General features: G+C 28.4%; 2 protein-coding genes across 6 annotated transcripts in view; one reads left to right on the top strand and one right to left on the bottom strand.

Annotated features, from left to right (window-relative positions):
- LOC116777377 (solute carrier family 12 member 4) overlaps positions 1–15,118 on the top strand; it is a 230,811-nt gene that overhangs the window by 72,332 nt on the left and 143,361 nt on the right. The window lies entirely within an intron of this gene.
- On the bottom strand, positions 7,057–13,095 carry LOC116777436 (monocarboxylate transporter 12-like). 3 transcript variants are annotated; one of them, XM_032670978.2, is made up of 8 exons: positions 12,728–13,095; positions 12,087–12,223; positions 11,452–11,856; positions 11,257–11,377; positions 11,032–11,179; positions 10,806–10,950; positions 10,445–10,636; positions 7,057–7,754 (listed from the first exon to the last, which is right to left on the bottom strand). In XM_032670978.2, exons 1-8 carry the CDS (start codon positions 12,871–12,873, stop codon positions 7,603–7,605), a joined length of 1,446 nt encoding a protein of 481 aa, XP_032526869.2. In that variant the 5' UTR covers positions 12,874–13,095; the 3' UTR covers positions 7,057–7,602. The 3 variants fall into 3 exon arrangements, with proteins under 3 accessions (XP_032526869.2, XP_032526878.2, XP_061385905.1); XM_032670987.2 differs by having other exon boundaries at positions 12,087–12,213; positions 12,728–13,087; XM_061529921.1 differs by lacking the exon at positions 12,087–12,223 and having other exon boundaries at positions 12,728–12,845.

Here is a 15,118-nt window from a genome sequence, read left to right as displayed (position 1 = left end):
TTAAATATGTGAACAAAAATCGACTAAACACCTAAAACAGATAAACTTCCACTATTTTTTTATTTTACTTTACTTTTCAATAACCTTATTTAATACTTAACAAACCATATACAATTTCTTAATATTTTAAGTCGATTAAAAAATAATTTTTTATGGCTGGCCAAAATAAAGAAAATTTGTTTTTTTAGTAGGAGGAGAAAAAAAGATTTTTAAAGGCTTTGAAAGAAAATACTTCGTAACAATAGCTTTGTGAACTCAATCGTACTGTTGAAAAGTAACTTGCTTGGAATTTTTTTGTTACATAAAACTCTTTCTTCTTTATGGTAATGAAACTATACTGAGTGTTACATTATGCTTGATTGATTTTAATTTGAAATAATATCATTAAGTTCACATTTCAAATAAGTAGAAGAAAGTTTAAAAATTTATGAGAGCTAGTTCGTATATGTTTGGATACAATTTCGTTTGCTTTATTCCTATATTCCAAAACTAAGAAATAAAAAAATTCTGCAAAAGAATTTAAGGTATCCAAATACGTTTTGATTTTTTGATTGTATTTTTAATTAATTATTCAAAGGATGATAAATCTATAGCATTACAAATTGTGGCTAATTTAGAGCAAAACCTCTCTTTGTTTTTAATAATGTAAAGTAAAAAATATTGTATGTTTATAAAAAAACCTTAACTTATTTTATTAACAAGTATTATGCTACGTATTTTTACAATTTATATTTTAACACCATCTAGCGGATATACTTTGAACCACTTGGTAAGGTATCTGCGTTTCAGTGGGAAGAACGACGAAACTATTTGATGTTGGGATTTTTGGTTAGATGGCGCTAATATATGAAATATATAATTTGTTGTAACAAGGTATTATGCTACAATTACTAGGAAAAAAAAAATTTTCAAATAAAATAATATGTGTTTATTGTTTCTCAACTATTTTTTAAGGGTTTTTTTTTATTTAAATTCATACTGACGAAATTGAGCATGTTGATAATTATAATATATATATAATAAAACAAATATTATAACATATTGATAATGTAACTTCATAATTAAGTTACAATATAATGATATTTTCTTAAATTTACTTTAATTATTTTATAACAGGCCATTAAATCATTTAAAAAAATACCACTTTCGACTTGGACTCCATGGGTTAGAAAGAAGATATAAGAAGTTTGATCATATTGGGGCATAAAATTCAAAATTTGTTACGTTAGGATAATGTTTGTCATAAATTTAATTATATTTTACAGTTCAGTAGTAACGCTCAGCTGTACGATGAAAACAAGTGTACTTGCTTTTGATCTTTGTTACAACGATACATTTAAAAAATGTATTTCTATTGTTGTTATACGAAAATCAGATCTCAACATCCAGTTACTGTCACAACGATGTTGTAAAACAAACATGCAGTTAATACACCGTATTTGGCCCGTCGCCAGACAGGATCATCAAATTTTCCGCTGCTCTACTTCTCTGTTTAACCTTAACCGATAAGCATATTTTCGTAATATCCAGTGATTTCTTAAAGTTAAAATTTTCTACGAACAAATTAATACATAATAACTGGAGTGAAATAATAGGTTTAACGTTTGACAAATTTAATCTCTACATTGTTTATATTGACGAGAGCTAACGCGAGTATTCATTTAAATTAATATTTTTCTGATTTACTTCCCTTTCTTTATGCCGGTACCTTGCAGCAAGGAATCACGGGCCGACGAGATGAAAATGTTTTTATACTGAATAATTAATTTAATATTCATTTAAATTAAATCGTATTATGGTATTTGAAAACTTTTTATTTAACTTGGGAACTCAATCAGTAACTTAGTAATTGCGGAGTATCTCGCTCAGAGTTTCTTCAGAACTAGTTAAGTTGCTATTGACTCCATTTCAGAATACTTAAGTTTCAGCAAATACAAATTACCCGACGGGTATGTATGGTAAATTGCTTTGAATTTGTAATAAATATTATTAATAAACATAACGTAACGGGTTATTTAACTAACTGTCTCTACTTAATGTCTGTTTGTAGAACGGCTCGAACATTTAAAATTATTAGAAAGAATGAGTATTATTTCTTTCGTTGTAGGTTAGCAAAAAAAAAAGTTAGCACATGGGCTAGAAAGACACGTTTTTCAGCGAGCTTCTGTCCAAGTTCATACTGAATTTTATTAAATACAGTTTTGTCGTATAACTGTGGACTGGTAAGAAAATAAAAGCGGAATTATACCGAATTCAGAGAAAGTAAAATTATCATGATTTGATAAAATTTACACTTTATCGTTACGTTCAAGTTACCGCTTTAATTAATTATATTAATAAAATAATGCCGAGCAATATATATTTTTGAAAGTAAAAATATAATATTCAACAAAAATTGTAAAATAAACATTTCAGCATACCCATTATGCGTTAGACGACATCGCCAAAAGGCTTAGGAAAATTCAATCCAAATCTTACTGGAAATTTCGAAACTCAATTTGCATATGGCCTAGATGTTCCATACAAACTATCTGTTCTCAAAGCTCCTGATATGAGATTTACTGTGTATACCAATGCGTTTCAGAGAATTTCAATATATTGGTTCGTGGGATTCATTTTATAAGTCATCACTAAAAATACAGTTTTTGATAAACCTCCTTTTAGATGATAATAAGTACAGAACACATTTGCATTATACATATGATGGACTAAAACTATTTTAAAGATATATTAAAATAAACCGTTACAATTAATCAAGTTTTATTTAATAATTTCATATTTAAATAAAATCCTAAATATTCTACGGAAACTTTTTAAAATCGTTTGATGCTTTATACTATTAAAAGCAACCCAGTCTTTAAAATATATATTTTGCAGAGTTCGTCCTTTTTTGTAGTATACCGCTCTTTACTTGTCTTGTCAAAATATAATATTTTTAATTTTTTACATCAGGTTGCCAGACCACAGATAAATAACAGTTTACTTAGAAACAGTTTTTGAGCTCCTAATAAGCATCTCACAGATTTTCTGACATTTAAGGCGTTTTAAAAAACACGAGCAATATTTTTCTGACTCACCACGACTATAACAGGTTAATCAATAGCCAATTATAAACTAATAAGAATTTTGCTCGTCGCGAAGAAAATATTATAATGGTTTGGCTTATCCGTTTTATGTTCACATACTAACGACTTAGAGTCACGCCTATTTTTAATATCTGAGAAATGTCTTTAATCTTTACACCTGTGCTTCTCTTCGTCTGTCCAATGTGTAATAAGATACAGCCGCATTCAAGTTTGTATAAAGCAATAGTCTTGTTGTAAAGGAGTGATCTTCTTAATTCGTCTGAAGATTTCTCAATTTTTTTATGTAGTTATATATTGTTTTAATGAAGACTTTCTTGAAGACATTGCTTATTATGTCTGTAAGTCTCTTTATATATGGTAACATAAAGAGAGTTAACTGTGGGTGTCTTTAATGCTGGCAATGATTCTTGCAATGCTGGCGGTGTGCATTGACTTGGTTGTTGGCGGTATGAACATACCTTAAATTTTGCCTTTAGATGTGCATTATCGCAAAAATGTTGGCTCTCTGAAACAAAGATTTAACGCCATTAACTGGCCACCAACTTGCTACTAACGCTACTAACTGGATAGTGGTGGTTGGATGTCACTTTGAGATACATCGGTACATATATCGGTATCTGGGATATACTGTTTATGAGACACCCACATTATTCACAGAGTAGGCAACATCTCGTTCATCAGTTTACTCGAAAACAATAGTTTTATAAAAATATTAAAAACTTAATTGTATAAAATAGTTTTATTATAACAACGGTACTGGATTATTCAAATAATAAAAAAATATAATCTCATTTTCATATATTTTCAATTTATTCCTCACCCGTTTTTTTTTTTTTGCTATCCGAATATTAGATTTGTGAATATAATTTTATTACACTTAAAGAATCCGATTTCGATAAAAAAGGCTATGTTTATTTCTCAGAAGTTAAATAATAATAGTTTTATTTGTAACTTTTATATTTCTATGCATAAAACATCTTATAGATTAATCAACATTTAGTAAACAAACCTATACGCGTAAAGAAATCCTTGTTTACATTAGACTTTAGTCCTTGCAAAACTTGCACATTAATCAATAAATACCTATGCGTTCAAGAAAACCATAGGTTTGTAGATAAATAAGTGGAAATATATGAGTTTATAGATAATTAGATGAATGATAGCTAATAATCATTAAATTTTGACAAAAAAATAGTCAATACACAGTTATTTTGCTTTACAAGTGGGCGATGAATAAAATATTAAGAGTGATTCTTTTATTGAATGGCCAGAAATAACTTGATTCCCAGACTGTAACGAACCAAATGTAAAAAAAATACTGCATATATCAACGATATTAAAAGAAAAATTATTTTTTCTATTCAACGTATTTTTTTTTTAATCATTTATGTAGTGATTGTGAACTGTTACACCCAGTTTTCATAAGACAAAATGTTTTTACGTTGAAACGATACAACAAAAAATATTATATATATAACTTAAATGAAAAAAAAGTTAGACTAATTATTAAAATGCCGTAAATATATAAACAGTCTTATTCCTAAAAATATAATGACTGCATACAGAATATTGTCAAATCTATCTTTTATAAAAATTTTTGAGCGACGCCATTTTGTCTGTGAATCAAGTTATGTTAATGGAATATTTGTGAATAAAATCATAGAAAAATATAAATGAATATGTTTTGTATATGAATAAATAGAAGAGATACTAGATCATTAAACAAATGTATTTGTAACATTAACACTATTGATATTCCATGTTTCAAAATTGTGACGATTTCATTATGCTATGCTTAGATAAAACCTTTTTTTAGTTTATATTATACTCGTATTTTAATACTGGCATTTGAATATATACATTATTCAGCATAGGATGAATATGAATTCCATTTTTAAAAATCGAACGGATTTTTAACCCAGAAATGCTTTACATTCAAATATTAGGACAAAAAAATTATCTATATTATAAATAAATAAAACAACGCCACTACAGATGTTTTAAATATGTTATATGTCGCGGGTTCTAGGATTTCATTCATCACAGCTTTTAATCTTATTTAAATAATAACATTCGAATATGTTATTTTCCGTTATACGAGTGGAAAAATAATATTTAATACGGAATTAAACAACATGATTTTAAGCTATCACGCGATATTTATTTAAACTGTATAGTGTGTGGAAGATGACGTTTGTGATTTGCAAACAACTTTCATTTACATTATAAATATTTTTCCTAATAATACTATTCTTATATATATTAAGATAACATAGACAAGAAAACTACATTCGCCTAAAACTAATTTGCCAAAGAGGTCAAGCTACTTATATTTGTATATAGGGTTTATGAACAGATTGTATTAAAGTTGTAAATTTTTTGTATTTCAATATTCTCGATCCATAGTTTCTTATTCTTAGTTTTATTTCCAATAAAAGCACTGAATTTAAAGGTTCCATTAAAATAACGAGCCAACATTTTTTTATCCTTCCACTGAAAACTCGAGTGCATCAAAGCGAAGGCATTTCAAGGAAATTTTATTCAAATGTTCCGGGTGGAAGATAGCCATTAAAACCTCAAGTATCCCCAGGTCTAAATCTTTTTCAATGTATTTTCTTTAAGAAAATACTTAAATATATTTTATATCAAAACTTTCATAATAATATACTAATCAATTTTATCAATTCAAAGCATTTTTACCAGTCTCACTAATGCCTTACATGCCATTATAATTAATTATCTCATCATATTAATGCGTTTTACTTACCTAATGTACATAAAAAATATGAGTCTCTCATATTCGAATATAAAATAATCTCTTATATTGAATATATCATACATTATATGTGATATCGATTTTCTATTAATTATAAAACAAAAAAAAAACGTAAATGTATAACCTTTTTAAGCATCAAGCTGAGAATTTGACTGACGTTTCGTGTAAAAATTTGTATAACTTTTTGTTATAATATTTTTGTTTTAGCACGTCAGAACAGGATGTATGCGTTTCTGATATCAAGTTAAGGCCGTGCATATACGTTGGTTTTGTTCATAATATTTGAAAAATATTCGCGCAAGGCCCATTTCATTGTGTGCTCCACAATGCCGTCCCGGGAGAGCTGTATCGATCGCTCTTGTGAGCTATCTGATATAATAGTTATAACGCTGTGTTTTGGCTTTAGGATTTTTTAAATAATGTAAACACATTGAGTTATATACTTCTATCGTTTGGTTACGCAATGCTATTGATTAGAAATGGAATTCCTTTGATTCCGATCAATTTCATCCAATGAAATGAGATTAATTAATTTGGTATAATTGCTGCCTCATAATAGTATAAAAGCAAATGTATTTGTATATGTCTTTTATTAAAAGATGCACAAAAACCATTTAGCTTATAATGCCGGCTTGGTACAATCTTTTCGTCATAAATTTCTAAATTAGGAGCTCGATAGTAGAGTACAAACGGAATTTCGGTGTCGCTGGAGAGAGCTGCATTTGTATAATAAAGTTTTTAATACTATCAACTTCGAATGTTAATAGTTCTGAACCGTCAGAATATTAAAGTATCTTGCCCATTATTCTATTTTTCGCATAAGTTTTATCGTTTTTTAACAGCCTTTTTAAAGAGAGTATCGACTTAAAATTTTTGTTATTAATATATAAATATTTTACAGTTTTCAAGGGTGACATTATAGTTAATATATTTATAACTATGTAATATAAAACAGCTACAAATTAATTCTTGCATATTTTTTTGCATTGAATAATAACAAACATCTAAACATCTTCACAAATTTTTAATATTCATAATGGGATTTTACATTCATATTTTTTTTATATGTAATTCATTAATTATTTATTACTCATCTTATGTATATTTAAAAGGTATTAATTACAAGGTTGTTTTTTGTAGCAAAAAAAAAAGAGGTTCTATTTGTTTACTATCAATAAAACTGCTCGTCAAAAATTAGTTTTTAATTTGTTTCGTATATTTATTAGTTTTATCTGTTTATTACTAACGCCATAAAAATAATTGATGAACTTTGAAAGGCTTTATAATTATAAATTTTGTAAATTTTAAGTATGTCAGATACTTTAAAGAAAATAAAAAATAACTGAGAACCAAGGCCTCCTTGAGGCCCAGACGACCCTTGACCTCAAACGCTGTGTTCCAGCGACCCTGGGTATAATTACGAGGCGAGACTTTTGATCATCGAATTTTAGCTAGCCTCTTGATATGAATCTTAGAATATAGTGCGCTCCTATTTTTAGCAAATTAAGCAAAAAAAAAAACATCTATAAAATAAAGATTTTAATACACAATATTAATATTGGTACACTCGTCTTCGCCTCTCATTTAGTATTAAAAAAAACTTTTAATAAACTAACCTTTATTACTAAGGAACTTAAGCTATAAATACTACAAGTCTACAATCTAATTTTTCGGTTACATAAAGTATTGAAATATAAAACATTAAGTCCTTACAAGACTTGAAATAACAGAATGTTATCATTAGAAAATATTTTGATTTAAGGTCGCCATATTGTTATTTCTACACATCCGTATATAATATTCTACTGACCATAAAACTAAACACGGCATACAGCATGAGCATAACACGTAAAAAGCTGGGATATAGTCATTGTAAAATTCCTTTGTTAAGCCTGTAACAAAGAGAAAACAGGTAAACATGTAATAACATCTATGAAATTTATTATCAGTGGATGAAATATTTGTTTATTTCCTAGTAATTATTATCGAATTTACATAATTTAATCAACATTTTTACACCGCCATGGAAACAGGAAGGAAAAAGAAATAAAACGTAAAAATAAGGAGATCTGATTGATATCCTTATCGATTTCTTCATTGAATTTGTACCATAATATAATTTGTTTTGAGATAAACAAAATGCAGAAATGTTCCTTTTCAATTTTATTAAAACTACAACTAAACATTACTTTTATTAAAGTACTATTTACAAATAGCAAACGATTTTTATTATCACGTTCAGAAATTAGCATAAAGCTACGCTTTAACAAAATGATTAAAAATTGATGAGTTTGTATTGAGTGCGTTAAAAGAAAGTTATAGAAGATCTCTTTCTAATTATTAATGTAAAAAGCACAATATTTTCTATGTTATTTGTCATTGCCATAATATATAATGAAATACATGTATGATAGTATTTTTTTTAATTTTAGTATTGGTTTTTAAAATTATGATTTTGGACATTATTGTCATTGTAATACATATTTTTTTACAATATGTGAATATAGACGGCCGTTTATAGATGAAAGGTTTGTTAATATTAGCCTCTAATAACGTGAACAGATGTCACTGTAAATAATGAACAAACTTCAGGAATACCATTAAAAAAGAAGGGTATCATTAAATTCTATGAATGCTTATTATTTTTATCTATGGTGAAATAATTTGAGATAATAAAACAAGATAACAAAAATAAATATACTCCAAAATACCAGCTTTCATAATCAACCGGTACTTTTAATTGTTTTGCAGTTTAAAAGTATTATTAGTTAGCAAGCAAGCAAGAGAACCCTTGATTACGATATATATATTTCTACAAAGGATCTATCTATTGAATCAATAATCATTAGTATATTAAGGAATATATAGATACACAAACTAGGGAATCATCACGGATTGATATGTTAAGTACGCATATGTGTCAAGTCACGTAATATTTTTTTCAAATAATTTAATATATTTTTAATAGATTTTATGCGAAATAAAAGATTTTAATTCTTCTCCATATGTTTTCCAACATTCCACGTTCACTTTTCGTTTAATTTTTTTCAAAAAGGACATAAAAAAATTGCTTCATTTATTAATATTACATTTAGTCATCGTATAAAAATAAATTATAAATATTTTTATACTTATAACTCATGCTGTTTTGTATAATATGATAATTAATTTATGTTAATACTAAAAACAGCCAGAGTGATATTTTTGCCACATCCAAACAAATTATTGCAATTTGATAAGGAGAGAGTAGATTAGCGAATTTTTAATATAAGGTATATTTTTTGCCGTTTCCTTTCGTTTTGTTTTAGATCAGTTTCCAAAAAAAGAAATAACCTGCGATAGTTAACCGAAAAGCATTTCAAAAATTTACTCAATAGATAATAGTGAGCAGTGATTTAAAATACTAAAATTAAAAAAAAAAAATTGTAACAAAATATTGTATATCGAGAGAGTTAGAGACAGATATATGATATTTTTTTTATAATCAAGCTTCTAGTACGTAAATAATTTGTCTGGTGATACAAAACTGTTAAATTGCATATTATTCATACCTTATCTTCTTTTGAAATAGAATTAATATTATAAAGTAAAAAAAGTTTTAAATACTGATGTATAAATACTTTAAACAAACAAAAATTCGAGCAAAAATCTTTACACAGAACTATTAACGCTTCAAAAACCTTGAATAAAAATAAACCGAGCTTTTGTCACACTCGCAATTTTCTTCAAAAATGTATGAATGAACTAAAAATTTTCTTTACAATGAAATAAAAATGTTTCTCTACATTTGTTTACTTTTAAGATGTTTCTTAAATATTACTTTTAGTATTCCTAAACTATTCATTTATAGGTTAAATTCAGTATGACTATACGTATTATACATATAGGATTAAAGAAATTAATTGATATTTTACCACTCAACTAATCTACTGATGAATATTAGTACTTAAACAAATATTTTAAAATATCCATAACCTAACCTCAATTTACGCTTGTATTTGAATAAATAATAATAAAATATATATTATTGAAACTTATACTGAAATAAATAGCTTTTTTGTGTTTATTTCTAACATATTTAACTTAATTTTTGATTTCTTTATGGATTATTTATTCAGCGCGATTATATAATTGTACTTGTGAACAGAGAGTGACGTACGTAGATTAAAATAAAATTCTATTTAAAGAAAACTTTGTAAATTAGATGTAACGAGTCTTTATGAAAGCAAAGGCCAATGTTAGAAGTTATATAATATATTTTTGAAAAAGGACGCTATGGTGTAACTCGTCAAATATGACATCAAAAAATTTCAACACATTGCCAGAGTTTAATTCGAAATGTTGGGACAAGTTTTATTTCATTTGAAGTACTTCTGACACTAGCTGGACGTTTAATTTTCTGGTCCAGAGCTATCCTAGATTAAAACTGTGACTTAAGAAATGTTGCACATTTTTGTCAGGCAGCATAATAAACATGCAACTCAAAATAATCTAATTTCAAATGAGATTTCAGTATAATCAGACCATGTCATGAAAGCAACTTCAAAGTCCACAAAAATTGTATTTATATTATAATTCATACCTATTATTGGTGACGTAACAGCATTCACAATACCAGTGCTAAGCATGAAAACCGCATATGCTGCTGTGAAGTCCTCGTGTGGTATGTGATCCGAAATTACCAGGGGACTTGATACATGTAGCCATGCTCGCAGTACACCAAGGAAACCGGTCAATAACGAAACCCATATGAATTGTCTAACTTGCAATATTACTATAAAATAATTTTAATAAAAAATAAAGTATATTAGAAGAAAAAAACTTAGATATTTGATTGATGGCATATGATCAATTATCAATTAATTTTTTTAGAGATCTTTAAAAGTAAGACATAATGTTTTAAGTTATTTTCTTTGGAAGGTTACTTATAAAATTATACATACCAATTCTGAAAAGAAGCGTGAGGAGTGTGGTGACGAAAAAAAGCAATCTGGTGTTTACAGACATCATACTGCTTATAACAGCCAACGCAAAGCGCCCTGCTACGTCGGCCCCAGCGCTAATAGATATGCAGGCTGCTACTTGATTCTGTAATTATTAGAAAATTCTGAAGATAGGAAAACTTTGAAAATATCAATACGAAGCCTGATTATTAATATGGAAACCAACCGTATCAAATCCGTATTGATATAAAAGCATTGGTTCCAGAATGAAAAAAAGCAAATCAGAAAAATTTACAAAGCTTTGGCCAATACTGATGTTGCAGAAAATCGGGTCTTTCAGTATTTTAACGTTTAAGACTTCCAGAATGATGTTACTGAAAATAATATTTTGTTATTAAATATTCGTTTTTAAGTAATAAGTCTTAACTACAAATTATGTTATCTAGTATACCCAAAACCGGGATTTGGCTTTTTATTTTCTTTCGTTCTGTTAACATCTCTGTCCACTATTTCTGGATTGGAAATTAAACCAACATCCTCTCCTCCTTTTATTTTATTGCCATTGTTAATATCTGCAAAGCAATACATCAGAAGATAACAATTTCAGTGTAAAATAAATAATAATAATATATTAAAATAAAAATACTTGCTGATTTTTTTTTGCGGAAGCTCGGATTAGCGTTCATTATTGCGATTCCAGGAAAGGTATGTAAAGCTACTCCAGTTATGATGAGCAAGGTTGATCTGAACCCGTAGTATGATAGCAGGATTTTTAGAATTTGAGGATAACAAACCAAAATTATTCCTTGAATAGCTTTTATCAAACTCATAGCCCGTGTTCTGTCCTTTGTGAAATAACAGTTGAACGTTGAATAGCAAACGGGGGCAATTATCCCAAATCCGATTCCTTGAAGAATTCCGAATGTTAAAGGTATTTGATTTGTATTATTTATGAATACTGTTAAAAATGAACCCAAAGAAGTTAACAGTGCACCAATAAATCCCACAGATCTGAGGGAATATTTTTTCGCCATAACATTTAGAATCAAACCTGAAAGGAAATTATAGTAAATATTTAGTACAATTTTTGCTTTATATATTTTAGTTTGAAGACTTTGAAGGTTTTAATCGGAAAATCTTTTTAATTAAAAAACCTTGAGTCGTTTGGTTTTAAGATTCAGTTTTGAAGTTCTAACTGAAATGATTATTATTCACGAGTATTGGTTGTCTAATGTTATCGTTTGATTTTAAAAAGTATAATTTAAGTAAAAAGTTCATGACCTCCAATAGCCAACATTATGGAAAAAATTCCATGCGCAGTTGCTATCCATTTGGCACTAGAATCAGTTTCAATGATAAAATCTCTGAATATGAGACCAAATGAGTTGACTTGGCCGATTCCAGCTATCTGAAAAGAACTACGTGTACTGCCTGTTTAAAGTTAAAAATATATAACACCGAATCTCTCAAGCGAACACTGATGATACACGAAGTAGATTTATGAATTACATCGGACTTGGACCTTGAACAATCTTTGAGTATTGTTGCTCGGTAACTTTGCAAAAAAATGTGATAGATTTTATTAACTGTAATATTTTCTTATTTTCACATTAATGTATCACTTGTTTCAAAATTTAAATCATAATATTTATTAAAGCCAATAAATATTACATCAACGCAACAATGCTAAATGGTAGTAAAAACCGAATAGTCCATTAAGACATTTAAATTACTTTAAAACAGAATATAAAACGGATGTCTCATACGACAATAAAAAAAAATAATAAACAAACAAGTTTTTAAAATATCACTGACGCGTAAAATCATTGTCAGGAATGTTTAAATGGTCACAGTTTATTATTTACATATATTATATCTTCTTATCTCATAAGATGTATTATATAAAGTATTAAAATACTTACAAATATGACAACCATCCCAAAGCAGACGAAATATTTCCATTTATCAGTTCTGATTTCGGTAGTTCTTTGTGATCCAGACATTTTAATAAATAGGAAGGTTCGTTTGTGTCGATCACAGAGCACAGTAGCACTGAACTATTATACATAAAGGACGGAAATAGATAAAGGGACTCTCTATTAACTTGAACCGATTACAAAAGTACTGTTATGCGTCTTTGTTCACGTTGTCCAAACGAATGTATACTAAAAGTTGTTGTATTATCTTGCTAGCGATATCGTATAAATATCATAATTAAATATCTTTGAAATCGTTTATATAGTGATGAGGTTAAAGATAATATGTATTTCCATCATTAAACAATGGATTTTAGGTATTCAATATATCTTAGTCATTGTGTTTAGACTACTAGAACAAAGTACGACGTTTTGTTCTTGATAGTGCATTTGTTATATTTTTAACTATTATACAGAGATGCAACTTAGAGAATATAGCTATATCCATATTTATGTATATGTTACCGGCCAAACCCGATTTAAGGACAAACCAGTTTTGCCTAAGCTAAACTAGTTCTTCCTAAACGCGATAGGATAGACCAGTTTAGGCTGGGCCAAACTAGTTGATCCTGATATAAAGACTGACACTCTAGTCTAAATATTATAGTATATCTAGAAAATTAATAGATAAACTAAATAAAATACTCCATAATTGGAAAAATATAATTTTTATTATATATATATAATTGGTAAAACAAATAATCATACTATAACAAATAATACTGTTTTTAAATCAATACTGTTTTTTTAAGTCAATTATTAAAATTGTTATTTATTTCTACACGGTTGGCTTTGTTAGCACTTCGAATTACAGAGTAGCATTACCTTCTTGCACTGGCATCTCCTTGTGGAACAAATTTTGTTGCAGCTGCATCTGACAAAACCTTGGCCTGATCCAACTGAATGTTTCGTAGCTGCAGTCCTTCGTGATATTTCAGTCTTGGTTTATATCTTCTACCTGTAAAATAGTTTGACTGCGAATGTCTAATTCTGATCTCAAAAAATATATATTAGCTACATATTAGTCTATTATTAATGCTCCAGAAAGATAGATAAGTATATAAGTGAGAAAAAATAAAACCTGGAATAAAGTTTCTGAAGTACAACATGTTTGGTGCCAACTTTGTAAAAACCTTCGTCATTTTTCTGAAGAATAACTCCAATAATGTTTCTGAGATCACCTTTGCCTTTGTCAACATCTGGAATCGGTATAGTCACATTATCTCCAATTTTGGCAGGTTGTTGAGACTTGTCAGAATTATCTTTCATTTTCATAGCCTGTTTCATAAGATTTTCTCCTGCAGTTGCTCTAGCTTTATGAATGTCATTTTCAGATGAAGAAATTTTTCCTTGGTTACTCGCTCCAGCAACGTTATCATCACTGTCTTCTGTCAGGTTAACATTGTGATGATTTTCGATTACCTTCCTTAAATCATCTTAATCCTGAATATCATTTATGATTTCTTGCGGCAAAGAGGAAGACGAAAATCCTACTCTAGGTTCTATTCCAAATAATGTCTTGTATGGCGATTGTTTTATCCCTGAATGGTAGAGTAGGAGGTTTTTCATGAATTGAACATATCTCAAGCCTTCTGACCATTTCGTTGAAAGGTTGTCCTTCATCCAAGAGCCTGTTATATTCTCAATATTTTGATTGACACGTTCAACAGAGACTGTGCCTAGGTTTTTCGCGTAGCAGAACAAATTTTCTTAGATGGTCTTGGTAAACCGAAATAAATTTAAAATTTCCAACTGGTTGTGTCTGAAAATCGATCAGATCTACTTGGCACCTACTATTCATTTCCGAATGAAGAATGGGCTAAGAGACTAATCCTCTCTTCTTCTTTGTTTTCTTTTGATGACAGGCACAACACCTAGGTAAATACAAGCTTATCATTTCTTTTGTGATATTGGCATTTTTTTTATGTTTCGGCTAACATCCTGTCACGACCACCGTGGCCGATAGCAGCATGAGCTGCGTCAATCACATCATATAGTTCATCGAATGGAAGATAGTATTTTATATTACCTTCACTCCGTGCAATCAGTTTTTTCACGTCCGCGATTTTCAACACAGCAAATTGTTTCAATATCCTATGTTGTAATGTTATCTTATTTTCAGATTTTTCTTCATCTTCAACTTGTTCAATGAGTTCCAAATACTGTTCTGATGATAACACATTATAATGAGAAGACTTTTTACTTTTACTTTGTAAAATTTCTGTCAAAAACAAAACAATTTTTTTTACTATTTGGACTAGGCTATACCAGTTTATCGTAGAATGTCCGTATTTATATCAGGATCAACTTGTTTGGCCCAGCCTATACTAGTATATC

This window comes from Danaus plexippus, chromosome 6 (genome assembly GCF_018135715.1).
Source record: "Danaus plexippus chromosome 6, MEX_DaPlex, whole genome shotgun sequence".
NCBI lineage: Eukaryota > Metazoa > Arthropoda > Insecta > Lepidoptera > Nymphalidae > Danaus > Danaus plexippus.
Note: the sequence above shows the minus strand (reverse complement) of the source record. Positions and strands in the feature narration are given on the sequence as shown.

Coding starts and splice junctions, on each gene's coding strand:
- LOC116777436 (XM_032670978.2), bottom strand. CDS start 12,873: ATGTATAATAGTTCAGTGCTACTGTGCTCTGTGATCGACACAAACGAA. Junction 11,180..11,256: donor AAGCCAAATCCCGGTTTTGG/GTATACTAGATA, acceptor TATTATTTTCAG/TAACATCATTCTGGAAGTCT. Junction 10,951..11,031: donor ATCAATACGGATTTGATACG/GTTGGTTTCCAT, acceptor TAATAATTACAG/AATCAAGTAGCAGCCTGCAT.